Genomic DNA, 19,160 nt, shown 5'->3' with positions numbered 1-19,160 from the left:
TGTGATCGAGGACCAGAGAAGCCCGGGCCTCTTAGGACGCGGTGTCCTTGGGTCAGGACACTGAGCTGCAGCTTTCTCTGTTGGCAGGATGGCGAGAGCATTTTTCTCCCACCTCTAGCCTGGCATCTTAGATGATGCTGGTGAACAAATGTTAGTGATAGCCCAGCTGGCCTGGATATACGTGTTCCTTTCTCAGCTGCCCACAAGTACGTGCTGTGAGACAAACGGGCTCTCACAACCTTCTCTGGTTGCCTGAAAGAGAAATGTCTCAGCTGAGAAACTTATTTAAAAAAAATTTTTTTTTAGCTTTTTTCTTGGGAGGGGGGAGAGGGTAGGTAATTAGGTTTGTTTATTTATTTATTAATTTTTAATTTTTTTTAATGGAGGAACTGGGGATTGAACTCAGGACCTCGCACATGCTAAGCGTGCGCTCTACCACTGAGCTATACCCTCCCTCTGAGAGACTTGTCAAAATTCCACGTTCCCTGGTCCCTTCTCTGCAGATCTAGATCAGTAGATGAGGGTGGGGCTGAGTTTCTCTGTAGCTGGCGCCAAGGGGACTCTGAGACACAGGCTGAGGAAGCTTCTGTGCAGGAAGGAAGAAGTGAGGCCCAGCACCGGCAGACCCTCAGGCGGAGGCACTTGTCCGGCCAGATCTGTGCTGAGATGCTGGCCGTGTGCTCACACCTGAGATTGACTTGGGAGTTCGGTGGAGGTAGGAGCCCCAGGCTGACCCTTCCCCCTGGGCCAGAGGAACTGGCTGCAAAACACTGGAAGCTGGGAGATAGAAGACTGAAAGGCGTGCTCTGGCTCCCCCCACCCCCACCCCCACCCCGATCCACGGCCAAGGTTCAGCAAGCAGGATCCAGTGCCTCTGCCTTCTTGGCCTTTGTGCTTGTCCTTCTGAGCCTTCAGAGGTCGTTGCCCACCAGGTTCAGCAGGGCGTTCTTGTAGTCGCCACTGGTGTCTTCCTGGGGACAGGAGGGACACAAGAGTTAGAAGGCGGTGGTTGTGGCACTGGCCTGGCTTGGAGTCCTCTCCATCAGGAGCAGCTGCTCTTATTCCTAAGAGTGATGCTTCTTGCAGGAAGGCCTGGCACTTCCTGGTCAAGTTCCTACGCCACAGGCCCCACACTGGGTCACCCATCTCTCCTTGTTTGCCATTTCAGGCTGTTCCTTTGTGTCTCCTTTTGATTCTCTTACTAACTGCAGGGGGGCTCACTGTGGCAGATGAGTCACAGAGACAGTTCTGCTCTTGAGCGAGATGGGCATTTTGGTGTCCCCTTACCCCATCTGCTGCCCCAGGGGGCATCCCCATGTTTCATTCAAGACCCAGGTGTGCCCAACCATTCATTTATTCAACACCTATTATTGCAGATCTGGGAACCGAGGCTGAAAGCAGGGTGCCAGTGCCCCACCTGGAGGTGGACAGTGCAGTAGGGAGAGCCTGGGCTTTGAGCCCACGCAGAACCTGGACCACAGCTCCATCACTCACTGACCCCGTGGCTGAGTCAAGTCTCATTGTCACTCTGAGACTCAAACTCATTTATGATATGACATTGATGATGATATGAACCTTGCTGAGATGTGGCGAGAATTAAATAGCAGGAAAAACATGAGCTTGGCTGCATAGCAGCTGCTCACGTAGGGGTCAAGTGACGTTGGTCACCAGTAGGGTAGACCCCAGAGGTCGAGTGGCTGAACCCCCTTTCTGTGGTCTCCCAGGCCCCCCAGCTATTAGGCAGGTCCTGATAGGACTGGCCAGCCAAGGATCTACACACAGAGCCGGGGGAACAGGAAAGCTCCCTTTCTATGTGGTTGAGGAAAATGGGACCATGAGAGGGTATGGGATTTCTTCAAGGCCACTCGGTGAGTAAGTGTGAGGGCTGGGGACTAGTTCCACCTTTTTATTCTCTACAGCAGTTTACGTCTCATGGAAATTATCTAATTCCTTAACCGTTTTGTCAAATTTGCTTATAAAATCATTGGTGCCTGAAATTTTCTTGGAGATTTTAAATATCTTTTTTCTTTTTTTCACTACTTCCCAAAAGATTTTTGTAATATGGTTTTTTTTAAAAAGCCATTCATTTTGTCTACCCTCTCAAATATATGAGTATAAAGTTATCATGGGATTTTTATACATTTTTCTATTAATTTCTATGCCAGAGTTTTTAATGCTGGTATTGCTGTTGGAAATCATTTTTGCTTTGATGACGTCTACAGGGGGTGGTCTATGCTAAAAAGAAAATATTTGGTCAACTTACTCACGGTTCCTAGGAAATTTTCTCTTTAGGTAAACTTCAGGTAAAACCTAAGAGGGTGGGCTTCATGTAGGTTTAAATAAGGCGCTGTATTAGTGATTATGCACTAATTAGCCTAATACATCTCTCTCCATAATGAGGTCTACAGGTTAGTTGGGTCAAAAGTAATCATTTTCACGCAGTGCTTTTGTCCTTCTGGAGTCTGACTGTGGCTCTAACTGGACTGGCGAGAAGGAATAGAAATCTTCCTGATGCCTCAGAAACCACGTGGGGTTGTAGGAATTTGTGATACTCGCTGGGACTGAGTGTTGGGAAAGCCAGCCCTTTGAGTGACACAGTTAGCCTCCGCTGATTTTCGCCCAGCCCTCCTAAAACAAAACCAAGAATAATTTCCACCCCTCCCACCCCCACCTACCTACTGGGCCATTCGGAAATGTCTTAAAGCAGAAATGTCTTTTTAACATACAGTAAGCTATGTGTTTCTTGGAAAGTGTAGTGAACAGTAGATGTTTGTAGAATGACTAGAGACCTGACTTAATAGCCAGTGAAGACTTAGGGATGTGTTTCTCGTGACTTGACTTCTGGTAATGAAGCTGTCAAGGTCTGAATTGGCATCAGGAGATGGCCAGGAGAGCTATTTCTCGTGAAGTGATAATCACTCTGCATTTTCTCGGCTCCAGAAATTTCACTAATTGGTATCAAGTTAGGCAACCCACTGGAGCCCATCTGATTTATCTCCGTAAAACTTTGCTGCCTGAACTACTTAAATCTGGATGGGACTGCCACGCCTCGATTCCTACTAAACTATCTGCTCTCACTGACTCTTGATGATTCAGTGTGTCATTTTCAGAGGGGCAACCGTAAGTCAAAGGCACAGCTAACTTTGTGTGAAATGTACAGGGGCCTCCACTCCCCGCCAGGCTCTAACCACACCCACCCCCTTGCTGACCCCTGCACACACCACGTAGCAATGCAAGGTCCTGATGCCCACTGGGAAGGGGTGGACACCTGTGACTTTGGAAATTAGTTGCAGGATTCAGGTTTCCCAGTAAGGTCTCTGTTTCAAACCGGTGTTAAAGAATTGGGAGAACTGGGAACTCGTGGCTTACCATGATCATGCTGCTGAGGGTCTTGCCGTACATCTTGTTGAACTGATGCTTGATGAGATTTAAGTCAATCTCACTCCTTGAAACGATGTTTCTTATCAGGGTCCCATCCCGAGTCCCTGCTCCCTGAATAAGACACAGCAATCAACCATCACTTCTTCTTTGTTTTTTCCTTTTTTTTGGTGGAGGGGGTGGTAATGAGGTTTATTTATCTGTTTACTTGTTTTTGAACCCAGGACTTCGTGCATGCTAAGCATGCACTTTACCACTGAGCTATACCCTCCCCCCAACCATCACCGTGTGCCTTTGTCCATCTCTGTGATGACGGACAGATCTATGTTGGGTCCCGTGGGCTTCCACAGGGGGTGGAGATACAGGAATGAGCCCCTGCTTTAGCAGTGAAGCACTGAGAGGGATGCGCTAAGGGATCCCTTGATCTCCTCTCACTCACTGCCCATGTGTCTCCCTTATTAGAAGCCAAAAGCCCCCAAATTGCAGTGTGTGATTGGCCACATCAGATTCTAGACACAAAATGCTCATGGCTCCAGGAGTAAGACCTCTTCCTAGGGCAGCAACACCATGAACTCAGCTTAACTGGCCAACCCACATGCAGGACCTTCCTGCTCACTTTTATCCTTGAACGCTCTCATGTCAGAGGGAGCCACATGGCCAAGGGGATCCCACGCCCTCTGTCATTTCCTGGCCAGATGTAGCCAGAGACCTTGGGGCTCCGACTTTAGGTGATGTTCGCAACCATCAATCACGGAAGGTGGGCACCAACTTTAGTCCCGGGGAATTCATCTGACTGTCTGTTTTCCACTGTGGTTCTAGTGGAACCAGAACCTCAACTCGATACGAGTGTTTTGAACATCTGTCTGAGCAGCTAGTGCAGCTTTCGGACAGCAGGCGACCCTAGACCGGCAGCTGGACACACGCAGGGAAGCTGAGTTGTCATGTGTGGCCATCCCCCTCTGCATGTGTCCGTTCAAAGGGTGCCTTAACCTCCTGGCAATCCTGACCTGGGCTTTCTCAAGGAGGCCACGTGGACAATTACATATAAGTAAAATTATACATAAAAAGGACAATTGCAGTGGCTTGGGCTCAAATCAAGGCTCTATTACTTCCCAGCTGCGTGACCTTGGACCACAAGCCTTGGTTTCATCATCTCTAGGAGGGCAGTTACGACATGGGTCTTACAGGGTTGTTGTAAAAGTTCAGCGCGATGAACACCTGTGAATACACCTGCTCACAGCCAGCCTTCAGGAGATGCGGCTTCCCCTCTCCAGCCTCGATGTGCCCTCTGAGAACTAAAACTATTCTGACCCATGACAGGCTGGGATAAGAGGAGACCCAAGTGTCGAAGACTTGGGTGGTGGCTCTGAGCATCCTGGCTTTGCCGTCGGTGCCGTGTAGGGTCGGGGGCAAGGCGCACAGCAGACAGACCAGTCACCTTCAGGGCGTAGTAAAGTCGCTCCGCAAAGTAACTGTGGAGGTTCCGGGTGCATTTAACTGGCAAACAGGAAAGTTGTGTTAGCAACCAGAGGTTGTAGGCGGCACTGTGTATGTGTTTATTTATTTAAGCCTTGCCTCGAATCTTAAAGGTTAGCATTGTGCAAGTCTTAGCCTACTTATCTGTGCCCTGCCTCATCTTAAAATGAGAGGCTTTGTGTCAGGAGAGGTGGGGCAGGGAAGGAGGCCTTGGGCACTGGATACGGGTGCAAAGCCCAGAGCAGGCAGACAGAAGGGCGAGGCGTGGGACACACTGGGGCGCTTAGGGCTGGGCTGGCCCATCAGAGCACCGCTCCGCCCAGGGGAGCTCCTGGGCTTTAACTTTCCAGAGCCGTCTTCCCCAGGAGTCCAGCCACTCAGCTCTGTGGAGGAGCCACTGTCATGATGACCACTGGCCTCTAAGTGCCTGCTTTATATGTCACTTAGCAGAGGGCCCCTGCAGCTTGAGTCCCCCTGTGACGGGTGGGGCTGGGCCCCAGAACACGCAGGTGCCCGGGCGTCTGGTCTCAGGCTCACTTCATGCCCGGTGTTTCAGAGACTCGGTGTCTGGGGAGGGGAGGTTGTTGTTTTAACCCAGGCAGCAGAAAGAGTGAGGGCTTGGAGGGAGGTAGGCATGAGTTCAGACCCCACCTGATGGCACCTTGTGCCCTCGTGACTTGACTTCCCTGCCCTGCTCTGTCCTCGCCTGTGGAATGAGTGACGGGAGTCTTCGAGGAGAAACAGACAGGAAGCGCCCAGCACCCAAGGGCACTGCAAGGCTTCAGTTTTCCCTGCCTGAAGATTTTATTCAGGAGTTGTTTAAATAGGATCCAGGGGCTGCCTTTGGAAGCTGGGACTGGAGTCGGGGGCACGCTTAGATGCTCACACAGACTGGATTTATCATGGCAAAGGTGGCTGGGGAGTGTCAGATGTCCCAGTTCACCCTGGAGACTGGGACACATGGTGCAGCTCTCCTGGCTTCCTGGCTGCTCGGCACCAAATGGGGGACCTCCTGGTGTGGAGGTGACCTTGGCTCCATCTTGGGATGGAGGAGGGAAGTCCCCCTGCCCTGGGGCTCAGTTCTTCACTCTACACTGACTCGTCTCCCTGTCACCTCAGCTCTGTACCCCAGGTTGTGCTCTGGAACGGGTCCTCCTACATGAACCTGACCTCATGCTTTGGGGAAGATTCTCAGCGTTCCCCAGCGTCAGACCACCAATCCCTCACTTTGGACCAATTACATATCGTCATTTCTTCAATCAGCAGCTGAGGCGGGGACTGGAGCCCTGGCTAAAGACCCAGATAGGTGAGTTCTTCAGGGTTTCACAGTCAGAACCAGAACGTTCTCTGTGTGGCTGCTGTGAGTGAGCATAGGTCCTGGGCCTGGCACAATCCTGCAAACGTGTGCATACGTATACACATTCACACACTACACGGTCTCACGTACCTTCACGCACACACGTACACACACGACTACACACAGCACTGGGCACTGTGTGAGAAGCACAGAGAACAATCTGGCCGGACACAGCTCACTGAGGACACTAGTGCCCCCCCACCCCCACTAGAGTTCCAGTGTCCTGGGTGAAGGGTCCATGCTGAGAGTAGGGGCTGGAGCGGAGGTTCACCTTGAAGGTGAACATGGGGACCCCGTCTCTTGCTGCTGCACCCTCGGCCCTTTGCCTTTGGCGCTGTCCCATCACAGAATCCCGGGGCTGGCGGACACACGTAAGTCTGAGCACGGGGCTCCGTCTCTCACCCACTGTGAGCATGGCCTCCTCCAGCGAGCCGTGGGTCTCACTCTTGATGCTGTCCTCAATGCTCTTGTTGGCGATTTTCTCATACTCCTCAAACACTGTGGAGAGAGGCCTTCTCTTAGGGGACATGCGCATCTCAGTGTGACCCATCTCCCCAGCATCTCAGATCAGAGACTGCACATCAGTGCACCACCCCTGACCTCCAGTTGGTTGTCGGGGAAAGGATGCAGGGCTCCCTGGCTCTCTCTCCAACTCTGTGACTTGACAAGGCCACACACTGGCTATTCAGTGTGAAGGGAGAGGCCCTGTGGCCAGAGCGCCTCCACCCGCCCCCTTCCCCTACCAGGTCCCACCTGACAGTGCCTCCCTGCCTCCCTTCCCCGGTACCTCTCATCAGGTGTGTGGCACTGCGTGTGCACAGGATGGTGATGAATTTCATCTCATCAGTCCCGCAAATCTTCTCCCCGGCTGCGTACAGATCCTGGCATTGGGACACCCCCAACAAGCCAGTGAAGGTGAGCAAGCGGGTGAAGGATGGTCCCTCATCCGCCTTCCCAGGTCGGCATGCTCCTCTGATTGATCGTCTTTTTGATGGGAGCCCCCTATCCCTGAGTGGTTAAGTTCTCTTCTTCATACTGGGCTCTGCCTCTGGGCACCTCCAAGTTCTCTGCCAGCAGGCAGACCTATGGAAGGCTGACTACATGCATCTGGGGCTCAGAGACCCAAGATCCCTGGGTTCGTAGGTTGCTCCTGCCGGGGCAGAGCTTCAGCGGACCCCACCCAAACCAGTCTCTTTCCTCCCCTACACCCTCACTTTCCTCTGTAGACACCGGAGGGTCAGAGTCTGCAGAGAGCTGAGCTGGGTTCCAGCCTAGCGTCAGAGAAGCCCCCCACAGGCAGAGGGGCCTGGTGAGGCACCAGCCCCCGGGTCTAGATGGCAGAGAGTGGGGCCAGGTGGCCAGCAGGGTGGAAGCTGATGAGGGAGACCCCCAACCTGTGCGTCTTGGAGGGCCAGTCCTGGGTCCACGAAGCCGCTCAAGTCATCCCTGCTGCCCTGGGAACAGAAGAGGCAGCTTTGTAAGGGAGGAGCCTGAGTGGAACCACTGGGGCAGAGGGCAGAGTCGGCAAGAGGGCAGACAGTTATCCTTTTCAGGCCTCGACTCTCTCATCTGAAAAATGAGAGCAGTTAGGGATGCCTTGTAGGGAGCTGGGGGGTTCAGTGGACTAAGGTGAGTGAAATGTCTGGCCTGGGGCCTGGCGAGAAGGACCTGCTCAGTGATGGGCCTCCTCCCACTTCCCGGGTGCCCTCGTGTGGCTGAGTCAGGAGAGGTGCGGGGGCCCTGCACTGAGGACCCTCCAGCCACACCGGGAGGTACCCAGTGAGCCCGGGCCACAGTGGCTGTGCAACCGCCTTGCCCCCACCCCACTGCACCCCAGCAGCCCTGCCCTGGGGGGAGCTGCTAGGATTCTCCAGACGAGGGGCTCCAGGAGCCTGGGATACCTGCAGGAGGCACACCAGGATCCTCTCCAGGTAGCCACTGGTGTCTGCTTGGATGTCTTCCTCCAGGCTGGACCCATAGTCTGCAGGGCAAACAGAACCATGAGGCTCAGACCAGCTCTCCTCCTCCCCGCCCTCTTTTCCACACTTCTCCCCACAAAAGCCTCCAGGAAGGACAAGTCCTTGCCGTGGGGAGGGTTTGCCTGCCCAGGCGTCTGAGAGGCTGAGGTTCCATCCCCTGGTGGTTGTTCAGAGCTAGAAGGCAACGTGGGTTGGCAGCCAAGCCCAAAGCACAAAGATGGGCCAGGCCAGAGAGCCAGGGGCTGCCAGTCAAGCTCCACTGCATTACGAAGCCAGACCCTTCGGGCAGGCTCCCCACCAGGCAGGCCTCCTGGAGGATGGAGGAGGAAGCCTCCACAGAAGCTGGTCTGTGCTCTGTGCTCCCCACCGCAGCGGGCCCCTGCACGGCCCCCTTGGCTGCCTGTGCCCGGCCGGGAGGGAGCCAGCCCCATCCACTGCTGACACAGCTTGTGCCCCACAGCACTGCCACATTGTCAAGGGGCAGAGAGTTAGGGAGTGCCTGCCTTTCCCCCCAGCAGCCCGTGGGCTTAGGGAGATGAGAGACAGAGCCTGAATCATATCCAATCTCACTGTCAGGCACGGGACTTGACACACAGTAGGCACTCAACATCCATGGTTGGAAAAGCCCAGAAAGGTTCCTTTCCAATGGGGCCAGTCCACTGCTTGTCCCTGTTCCCTGCTAGGCTGCCAAAGCTTGTAGCCATTCCCAAGCTAGCCTTTAACTCAGGGTCCTGCGCCCTCCCTCTCGGCAGGCCCCTTACCTTCCTCATACGCCTTCATTATCTCCCGCAGCTGGTTCTTGGTCCGAGAGGCCAGGATTTCGATGATGACGCCCTCTTTGGTTCCTAAGCCCTGTGGATAAAAACCTCTGTCTGCTGCAGAGTACCACCTGTGCCCTCCTGCTCTGCCCACGGCAAAAGGCAAAGGGAAGGACCAGTCACTGCTCTGCCCGACTCGGATGGGGGCCTCTGCTGGAGGATGCTACCAGGGAAGTCACGTGCATCTGTCTCTAGTGGTAGACACCGTGGCCAAGGGGTGTGATGGGAAAGCTAGGTCTCAGCTTGAGCCTCCATAGCTGGGTGGTCTCGACCAGGTCCCTCCACCACCGTGAGCCTAAGGGTCCTCATCAGGACACGGGGGTAACAAGCCCCCACCCCCCCTGCAGGTGGAGCAGGGATAATACGTAAAATGCCCGGCGGCCCACACAGTGAGTGTCCTTTCAATGCTTTCAATGGAGATGATTATTGTTCCTGGGTTCTGACTCCCTCTTAACCATCTGCGAATGCGAAAGGAACCGTGGGAAGTAACTGGAAGCCAGGGGACCAGGCCCAAGACTGCAGAGGCTGGCTCCTAGTTCCTGTACACCTTGGTCTTGCAGTGACTAGGGAAGGACTGATTTTGGCCTCACCATGGCCGCACGACAGTGGTGGCCAGTCTGTTTGGCAGCAGTCTGAGCTGCAGGCTGCAAGCTCGCTGGGCTCATTCCAAACAGGCCGCTTGGAGCTCCCAGCACCAGGCTTTCTTGGAAAAGGGGTCCCGGCGTAGCTCCCCCACCGAGTCCTTGTGAGTGTCTCCCGCCCCTCCTCCCCTCCACGTGCTTGGTTACCTTCATGGCGTCGTACAGCTCCTTGGCTTCGTAGCTGTATGGAGGGTACATGAGGGCTATGATGAGCCTCTCGAACTTGCCGCTGAGCTCCGACTTCAGGGTCTCGGTGAGGTCCTAGGGCAGGAGCAAGGAGGGGTGATGCTCTGACACTGCGCCCACAGAAGTGCAGGCAGCAGATGGTGACTGGGGCCCGGGGGCTCTGCCACGCAGGGGCGGCTGGGGTTTCTGGGACCAGCAACTCAGCCTCTCTAAGCATCGTTACCCCATCCCGTGAAGTGGAGACCGCGGTCCTCCCGCTGTACACCATCGCTTAGGGGATTAGCGGAGAGATGTGTGTGGCTCAGCTTTGCTCCCAGGGCGGTGCTGGGCACACCATAAGCCCAAGATACAAGCTTGTCATTGCCAGCCATCAAATCCCTGTCACTGAGCCCATAGGCACTCAGTGAATTAAGTGAATTCTATCTCACGTGTGTCTCCTTCCAAGAGAAGGAGAAGCCACAAGACCACACCCAGCTGATCCCCCTGCACAGCACAGTGTAGGACCAGGGGACCTGCCAGACCTGGATTTAAATCCCAGCCTTATTGCTGACAGGCCCTGGGATCTTAGGCAACATCTTCCACCTTTCAGAACATCAGTTTCCTCCAGTATGAATGCAGAGACTAATCCATAGTTGTGAAGATTAAAAGAGAGAAAAAAATTTTTTAAAGCACATTGATTTCCTCCATGGAGGGTTTGGGCTTCATCACTCATCTTCCTGGATTAAATCTCCACATAATCAATGTGCACCGATGGAGGCTTCTGGCCACCACACTCTGCGCACATTTATTCCCGTGTTTACGCAGCACGCCGATGCCTGGCTCTGTCCTGTGGGCAGTGGGAGGTGGGAAGTGGGAAGTGGGAGGAGGGACAAAGGGTCCAGGCTGTGTGCTCCCGGCCCTTGGAGTTCCCGCAGGGCAGGAAGGAGGAGGCGCCGTTGTGGCAGCTCCAACGCAGGGAGACAGCCCCGTGACACAGCACAGGGTGGAGCCCAGCCTGCGTCTCCGGCATGTGGGAGAGAGGAGGGCATTCCAGGCTCAGGGAACAGGACCAGCAAAGTACAGAGGCAGGGAGACAGCTCAGGGATGGGGCCATGGAGCAAATACAACGGAGCAAGTGAAAGAGAAGGTGGGAAAGGAAGGCTGGGCCAGATGACAGAAGGCGGGACCAAGCTGGGGCCGTGGAGGGCCATCAGAAAGTCTTCCAGATAAAACAGGCTGGCGAGTGAAATTTGATTTTCAGAGAAACAGTGCATCATTTTTTTAGTGTGACTGTGTCCCATTTACCCTATGTTGCCAGTGGGCTGGGCTCTGGACAAGGGCCTGGTCCAGAGTGGGGCTGCGTCCCCGGCTGTTTTTGGCAGCAGCAGTCCCCACGGCCCCCAGCACACGGGCCCCCCTTTACCTTGCCAAACTGAGCCTTGAAGGACTTGGCGATCTCCTGCCGCTGCGCGTTGCTTCTCTTCGTGAGCACGTCGATGATGGCCTGCTCGTTGGTGCCTGCAGGGTGCACAGTGTGAGCATCCCCACTGCCCCCCGGGGGTGGGGGGCGAATGAGGGCTGGGGAGGAGGGAGGGCAGCTGCTTGATGGCCAAGCAGTGGGGACACACCATCTGAAGATCTCAAAACCTGATGACTTTCACGGTGCAGACAAGACAGTCAGGAAATCCTTCTGTCCACCCTGCCACCCGCACAATGTTGGAGCACGGCCTAGACCCAGCCTCACAGCGATGAACACTGAGGACCCTCTGGTCATCTGATAGGCCCTGAACATCACCCAGGGCCTTTGGTGCTCAGGCGGGACCTCCTGCCCTGACCTGCCTTGTGCTGGTGGCCATGGGGGAAGATCAGGTTGGAGGGGCCAGAAAACTGGCTCTGAGCCCTGGCCCAGCAGCTGGGTGGGCTAGAAGCCTCATCTCCCCCAGCCTGTTTTTTCCTTTGGAAAATGGAGATGATAGTAAAGATTTCACAGGGTATCGAGGGCTGAACATGCTTTCTAAGCTCATCTGGGAATGGCAGTTTTTGTTAATGCCCCAATTCACCAGTCGGAGCCGGTTAGAGGGTAAATCCTGCCTGGGGTTGTAAATCTGACAGGAGGGCTGTCTGGGCCGGGCTACCCAAATCCCCTAATCCCAAAGGTTCCTGGCCAGCCCTTTCAGGCTCACAGGAATGCAGATGCTGGAGACAGGATGGAGCCGGCCCTGTGGCCCGCCTAAGTGGGGCGCGGAGGGGGAGATGTGGAGGGAAGCTGCAGCCCCTGTGTGGCTGGACCCCCCTGGGCCCAGGTCAGCCCCACAAAACTCCCAACATCATCCCATCCAAAATTCACTGTAACACGCAGGGTCCAGAGTTTTGGGGGCCATTTTATGAGGGAGAAAGCTGTGACTGAGTGTGGTGAAGTCCTTTGCACAAGGACACCCAGGGACACACAGCAAATGTCCCCCTTCCCCCACCCCTGTTACTCACAACCACCTTCCCCCCTTCCTTGGTCTTGGGGCTGTATATAGACCTGTGCGATTCTCTGGGTGGCAGGAGTCAGTCACAGAGGGTTATGGGGAGGCCCCCCCAACCATGCTGCACCTGGTATCCCCTCTCCAGGGCCCCGGTGGAAAGGCAACTCACCGATCCCCTTCATAGCTTTGTAGAGGGTCTCTGCGTCGGGGTTTGGGTTGAAGTGGGGGCTGCCCTTCACCGAGACACCCTCCTGTTCAATCTGCAAGAGAACCCAGGCCCGCTCAAAGCCGGAAGGCAGGGCAATTTGCAGCCTATCCCAGCAGGGTGAGCACCAGTTTGGCTCACCAGTGGCTGGGAACCTGCATCCATCCAGGCCCTGCCCATTCTCCCTGGGGGAGGGGCACCTGGGAGGCCGCAGCTTCTGGATATGCTAGTTTCCAGCAGCTGTGTCTTGAGGAAGGGGCATCTTTGTCCACGTCGCACCAAGCGGCCACGTGGCCCTTCCACGTCGGGCCTGCAGAGGCCCCCGGTGCCTATTAGCCCCTCGGCCAAGGGGAGGCCTGTCCTGCCAGCCCGGCCCTCAGGCTGGAAGGAGGTGTCTCCTGAGGAGCTGGTCAGCACCACCTGGCCACGCCAAGCGGTGGAACCCCAGCTCTCAGCGCCAGCGCCAGCCCCGGAGAGCTGGGGCTTGCAGGCTCAGACAGCACGAGGGAAGACCTCAACGGTGGCTGGTACCGGGGCCGCTTACAGAGCCGCCACGCTGACTGTGGGGCGTCAGGAAGAGGGTGTAAGACTGGACTCCAGCCTTCAGTGTCGGGAGCCTCGTCTCCCTCCTGTGTCTCCCATGGCCAGCTGCCCCGTGGGGACCGCACACCCGGCAGTCCTGTGCCACGTCTCCTCTGTGGCGCTGGCTCCTTAGCTCCTCAGCTGGACATTTGTTTTCTCCTTACTTGCATTTCCTGGATTTTTGTGATGAACATTGTCTTGAAAGAAAAAATTAAAAACAACCCCCAAATGTGGGGGGCTGGGCCTGAGAGAGGACCAGCTGGGGCTTGCTGGGACACCAGAGAGGGAGTGTCCTTCAGAGCCCAGCAGTGGTTTTACTGGGGCGACGGGCGGTCTATGAGGCTAGATGACCCAGAGACAGTCGCTCAGAGGCATTAGCTGTGTAGGGAACCTATTCCATACATGAGGGGACCCCCCACCACCACCCAGAGACCGTGCCTGCTCAGCCTGGCTGGGAGGGATCGCTGGTTCCCCTCACGGCTCTGTGGGACTGCCTTGTCTCCTCTGCAGAATGGCTCCTTGGTTAACAGGCTGGCGTCAGCCAGAGCCACAAAACCTTCCCCATCCCTGCCCCTGCCCTGGGCGTGGACTCTGAATCAGGCTGGGTTTCCCAGCCAGTGCCATCTGAGCAGGCCCGGCCACCCCCAGCTCCCTCCAGCACCACTGGCTGGCAGCAGGAAGGGACAACCCTTTCCAAAGCTATAAGGACAGTGATCAAGAAAGGAAAGGCTTCAAGGAGCTGAACACGCTGCCTGGGGAGTGTGCAGACGAGGCTGGGAAGCCAGGCATGGTCTGAGCTCAATCTGCCCTCTTCCTGAGAAGTGGGTATTTACCAGAGCCAGGGCACCCAGCTGAACATCCTGCTAGCTCAGGGCTTTTGCAAGTCTACAGGCTCTTGGAGGCAGAGGATTAGGGAAAAAATAAAAAAGTTTGGTGCTTTAAAAATTGTGAATTAACTGGATAACCAAAGTACCTTGGCCCTTGACTTCAAATCTCTAATCCAGATCTTGTCTGAGGGCTCTCGAGACGTGTGCCCTGCAGAGTTTCTCAGGTGCAAATGAATGATCCATCTTAAGTATGCGATTTGGGAGAGGGATGGTAGAGGAGGAAGATTGGAGATGGGAATTGAGTTTCAGGGAGACTCAGAGATCCTTCAAATGGAAGAGAGTTTAGTCCCATTGCATTTGGTCTCCCACTCGCCTGTTCATTTGCTCCTATCTGCCCCACATCCACTCATTTTCTCTACCATCTATCCTCCCACCAAGTCATTCATTCATCTGTTCATCCCTTCTCTACCCAGACATCCCACTACCACATCCCTCCATCCCTCCATCCAACCACCCAACTACCCCTCCAGTCACCACATCCTTCCTTCCTTCCTTCCTCCCTCCCTCATTCCCTCCCTCCCTCCCTCCCTCCCTTCCTTCCTTCCTTCCTCCTCCCTTCCAGGCCCTGGTTAGATCCTGAAAATACAGTGCAGCCTCCCACCCACGGTATATCTGTACGGATATTTCTTTTGAGTAAAAGGTAAGGAGTCTTTCCATAGCTTTTGATCGAATTTCAAATATCTAGTGACAGACTTTCCTAGTTTACTTCTTAGCACCGTGTTTCACAGAAGAAAATTTTAGAAGTAATTCCTTATGGAAATTTCATCCAGAGAGCCTGTGTGGCCCCAGATGTTGCCCAGCTGCGGGCTTGCATACATTGCCTCCCTTGTGTGTGGCGTCATGAGCGGCTGTTACTCCTGCAGTGATCTGAACACCTCCCGTGTGCCAGGCCCTGTGGGTCAGCTGCTTTAGGTGTTTTGGATGCAGTGCTCTTCCTCAATGGCCCTGCCTGTTGCTCTAGACAGGTGCGAATGCCCCATTTACAGGCTGGGCTCGGAGCATAGATGGCGGTGCTCCGACTGAACCCACAGCCTGACTCAGAAGCGAAGCTCCATCTACCAATGACTCAACCTTTTCCAGACTTTGAGTTTTCCTGGAACTCTTCACTGAAAGAAACCTCGCCCCAGGGAATGCAGGTCATCTGGGAGCGTAGGGTCATCTCAGACCTCAGTGCTGAGCTCTGGGGGCCCCCTAGGAGGGGCTCCCCCTCTGCTCTTTTCCCCAGGCTGGCACTCTGGGGGCCGTGCAGCAGTGACTGACCAGGCTGTGTGTCCCTGTCACCATGGAGCGGGCCACTCAGCGGGTCTGAGGCTGGGCTCCGGTGGCCGTGTCTGTAAATAGCTCCCCGGGGGCTGTGATCTCTCGGCATGGAGAAGCCTCCGTCTACCTTCCTGTGATGTGGTTTTAGGGGAAAACAAGACAGTTTCCTGGCCGTCAGACCCCTGGATGTCAGCATGGTGTGGTGGGGCTCCGGATTTTTGATCTAAGGCCCCCATGTTGGAAGAAGGACCTGCCTAGGCCTCTGCTGGGCCGGGTGGAGTGGGCTAGTTCAGACAGGAACGTCTTCTCTGGAAAGGTGATTCAGCCAGTCAGTGACTACATCTATATCGTGTCTGTGAAGCTATCAGGGGAGCTGCCACGCCTCGGTCTGCCCTCGTCTCGGGGCTGACCCGGGGCACCCGGGAGACAGAGCTTCGTCTCCACAAGAGAGGCGCAGACAGGGCCCCGTCCCGCAGGCAGGCCTCCCTGAGCAGACCTTTCAGCCCGCTCTGGTCCCAGTCCTGGGCTGGCCAGGGCCTCAGAGGTCATTTGTTCTTCCCTGGTACCTCAGCCAGTCCCAGGTGGGGTCTACCTGGAATCTTGCTCTCATGGGTGTGGGTGGTGAGGCCCACAGGGTTTGGGCTCTGGCACCAGGCTGCTCAGATTCTAACCCAGGCTCTGCTGCTTACTAGTGTGACAGCCTTGGGCGCTGTCTCAGCCTCCTTGTACCTCCGTTTCCTCGTCTGTGGGTAAGGATATTAATACCTATAATGCATCGTGTCCCGAGGCTCAGGTGAGATATTGAATGTGAGGGGCGTAGAGGAATGTGCAGCACACAGTGGTTGCTCAGTGAGTGTCATCCTTGTCCGGCCACATTGGCCAGGTCCCTACAAGGAGGCCTCTGTCTGCCTGGCTGGGTGGGGCCCTGAGGATGGGTTTCCGCCCCTGCCCCACTGGGAGCAAGGCCCAGAATCAGGCCACCTGGGGCAGCAGCTGACTTTGGAAAGTGCCCAGCACTGGGCTCTCCCTGCCACGTCTGCCTCCTCAAGACAGATTCCCATCAGCCAGGACGAAACTGGAGGCCGCCCCGGCTCCTCAACCTGTCCTGGCTGCTTTGCTGGGGCCACACTTGGGGCTGCCCCACGTTGCCCCTGGCTTCCTCTTGGTCCCACCTGTCCAGGCCCAGTATGTCTGAATCTGAGAGCCCCTGGGTTGTGACTTTTGTAACAAAGAGACTTCCTGCATTAGGATAAGTCTGGGTCACACAGTAAGGCTCACAAAGAGCCTGGGGGCAGGGGCAGAGAGACATCCAATTTCATGCTAGACCCCTGCCTGCTTGCTTTGGGACAGAGCAAGTCACTAGATATCAATGAGCCTCAGTTTCCTCATCTGTAAAAATGGAAAGAGCAGCCCTGATGTCCCAGGGCTCCCTGGGGATGAAGGGAAGGAAGGAGTGCAGAGCGTGTGACATCATGCCTGCCCAGGGGACATCACCTGCTCATCGTCTTCACCACCCTTTTGGGTTTTTCAACTCCTTAGCATGAGACCGCCTCAGACTCAACCCCGTATGAAACACCTCTGAGAATCTGTTCATTTAGCTGGGACACGGAGACTTGGGGACAAGGTGTGCTGTCCTCCCTAACTCGGCTCATAGGTTTCACTCCTGGATTTCAACTGTGCAAGGTCCGTGCAGGCAGATCCCCCTCCCATCCCCTGAGGTGTGGGCATGGATGCGTCCTCCAACCTCAGCCTCTCAAATCAGGTTGCTCTCCAGCTCAAGCTCTTTCAGTGGCTCCCCATTGCTCTTAAGGTAGAGCCTGAGCTTCTTAGCCTGCCATGCATGCCTCCATAGGACCCAGCCTTGCCTACTCCTCTAGCTCTGCCTACATCTCCCCCTACCCTCTACCTTTCCCCCCAGGACCCTCAAGCCAATGGGATCTACTTCTCTTTACAGCCAAGCTTCCCACTCTTTTGAGCCTTTGTACGTACTGTTCGCTCTTTAAGGGAACATCTGCCTGATTCCTCCTGGAACACATACTCATGGGCACACACCACGCACGCGCATATGGCTCAACCGTGACTCCCCCTGTCTTCTAGCAGCCTGACCCCTCCCCTCAGGCACCCTTCCTCTGGGCTCCCCCAGCCCCTCAGCTTTCTTGGGAGCATTTCAAGGATCTTTTATCTGCCCATCTCCTCTGTTCCCATTCCGGCCGGACATGAACACCTCTAGGGCTGGAGCCGTTTCTCCTCGTCTTCCTCCCCAGTCTGGCGGGCCGTGTGGTGCCCGGCCGGGCAGGCAGCAGAGTGCTGCCCGAGCTGACCTCCCTCCAGACCATCACCGCACGGGTACCCTCCTCCTCTGCTCGCTCTACACTCACCCAGGCTTTCCACCAGGCCATCGCGTTCACTTTGCCGGCGCCTTTCCCCGGGGCGATGAAGATACACCGGTCAGCCCTCCTTCCACCCAGAGACTCTGCAAATGAACTCGGCCCCTACTGCCCTCAGAAGAGATGGTGCTTGGGGTTGGGAGTGGTTGCACTGGCAAGCAGGCCCCAGGCGCCACCCAGCAGCCCCCGCCACGGCCCTGCCCCGCCCCCTGGGCTCTGCCTGAAGTTGGGTCCCTCCCCCACCCAGACACCAGCCTGGGCCTGCCCTGTGGAATTACACCACTTGCTGCCAAATGTTTGGGCTGGGGCTGCGACGCAGACTGGAAATTCTGAGTTCCAATCTTTGAAAGCCCCACTTAGTAAACATGGCTATTCACTCGGTCTTTGCTCAACCTGATTTCTGTAAAAAAGGAATCCATTAACTGCTATGGCTTCTCCACAATGAACCACACAATGAGGGGGCCTGGCAAAGGCATACAATAATGGCAGGCTTCGCTTATTGAGGGGGTCTCTATGCCTAGATCCCTCTTCAGTCACTCGGTGTACGCTGTCCCCTGCAATCTCTGCCACAACTCTAAGAAGCAGGTGGAAGATCCATGTAATATACTAAGAAACGGAAACTCCAACGTTAGATAATTTGCATAAGTCACACTTCTTGTGGGAAGAGGCCACATGATCCCCCAGGCCCCTCTGACTTGCCTGCTCTGCCCTGGGCCTTGCAGGATGAGCTGGCTGCCAAGGGAGGAAAGAATCTGCCTGGAAGAAGTTAATTTTTTCCTTTCTGGAGTTTGCCATCCCTGGGGCCCCTGCCTGGAACATTCCTCGGCACCACTTTTCCCTTGCCCTTCAGGGTGAACCTGTGCCTCAGAGATGCCCTGGCAGCCCCTCCATCCTGGGGAGACCCCTCAAGGCCTCCAGCATCCCCGCTGCTCCTGGAGCCCCAGAGAAAAACAGCCCCACAGAGATGTGACTGTTTCACATTCAATGAAGGCTTTCAGGGTGTCAAAGAAAAATCAGTCGATCTAAGAAAGAAATGGAAAATTTTATTCGAAGGAAATTTGAGGATTATAACCTGGGAGGAGCATCTCAGAAAGCTCTGAGAACTGTTCCACCTGTTAGAAGTCAATTTACGTAAGTTTTTTGAGACAGAAGGCTGTACGTTAAATGAAGTATTATCAACTGTTTACACAATCCAGAGCTGAGCATCATCGTGGCCCCTTACAAGGTCGAGCAGGAATGTTATCTTTTAAGGAGCTATCCCGTTGTTGCTAGGAGAATGTTGCTCTTGCTAGTTGAGAACATATTTCTGCCCACGGGGAAGGTTGGTCGATGTGTGATGCAGATACACTACGCACAGCAGCTGGGGAGAGGAGGTCAAAGGAGAGGGAACTTTTTATGTTGACATTTTTCTCATCTTACAGTAAAATGTGAATTTTATTTCACACGGGTTACAGGTGAGAACTGTCCCCTCTGGTTTCCTGACCCTGGCTCCAGTGCTCTCTTCTCTACACCCAGAGTGTCCTCAGGCTGTTCCTTTTGGACCTGTGAGCGGGA

At 55.1% G+C, this 19,160-nt stretch overlaps 1 protein-coding gene across 1 annotated transcript; it reads right to left on the bottom strand.

Annotated features, from left to right (window-relative positions):
* Nucleotides 1–831: 831 nt before the first annotated feature.
* Nucleotides 832–17,741, bottom strand: LOC116147117 (annexin A8). The gene is made up of 12 exons (XM_064487958.1): nucleotides 17,598–17,741; nucleotides 12,455–12,545; nucleotides 11,238–11,332; nucleotides 9,797–9,910; nucleotides 8,952–9,042; nucleotides 8,113–8,192; nucleotides 7,606–7,665; nucleotides 6,999–7,092; nucleotides 6,614–6,709; nucleotides 4,817–4,875; nucleotides 3,370–3,492; nucleotides 832–971 (listed from the first exon to the last, which is right to left on the bottom strand). The coding sequence occupies exons 1-12, from the start codon at nucleotides 17,616–17,618 to the stop codon at nucleotides 912–914; spliced, it is 984 nt and encodes a 327-aa protein (XP_064344028.1). The 5' UTR covers nucleotides 17,619–17,741; the 3' UTR covers nucleotides 832–911.
* Nucleotides 17,742–19,160: the final 1,419 nt, after the last annotated feature.

The sequence above is a fragment of the Camelus dromedarius genome, chromosome 8 (genome assembly GCF_036321535.1).
Source record: "Camelus dromedarius isolate mCamDro1 chromosome 8, mCamDro1.pat, whole genome shotgun sequence".
In the NCBI taxonomy this organism is placed as follows: Eukaryota; Metazoa; Chordata; class Mammalia; order Artiodactyla; family Camelidae; genus Camelus; species Camelus dromedarius.
This window is presented reverse-complemented; position numbering and strand designations above follow the sequence as displayed.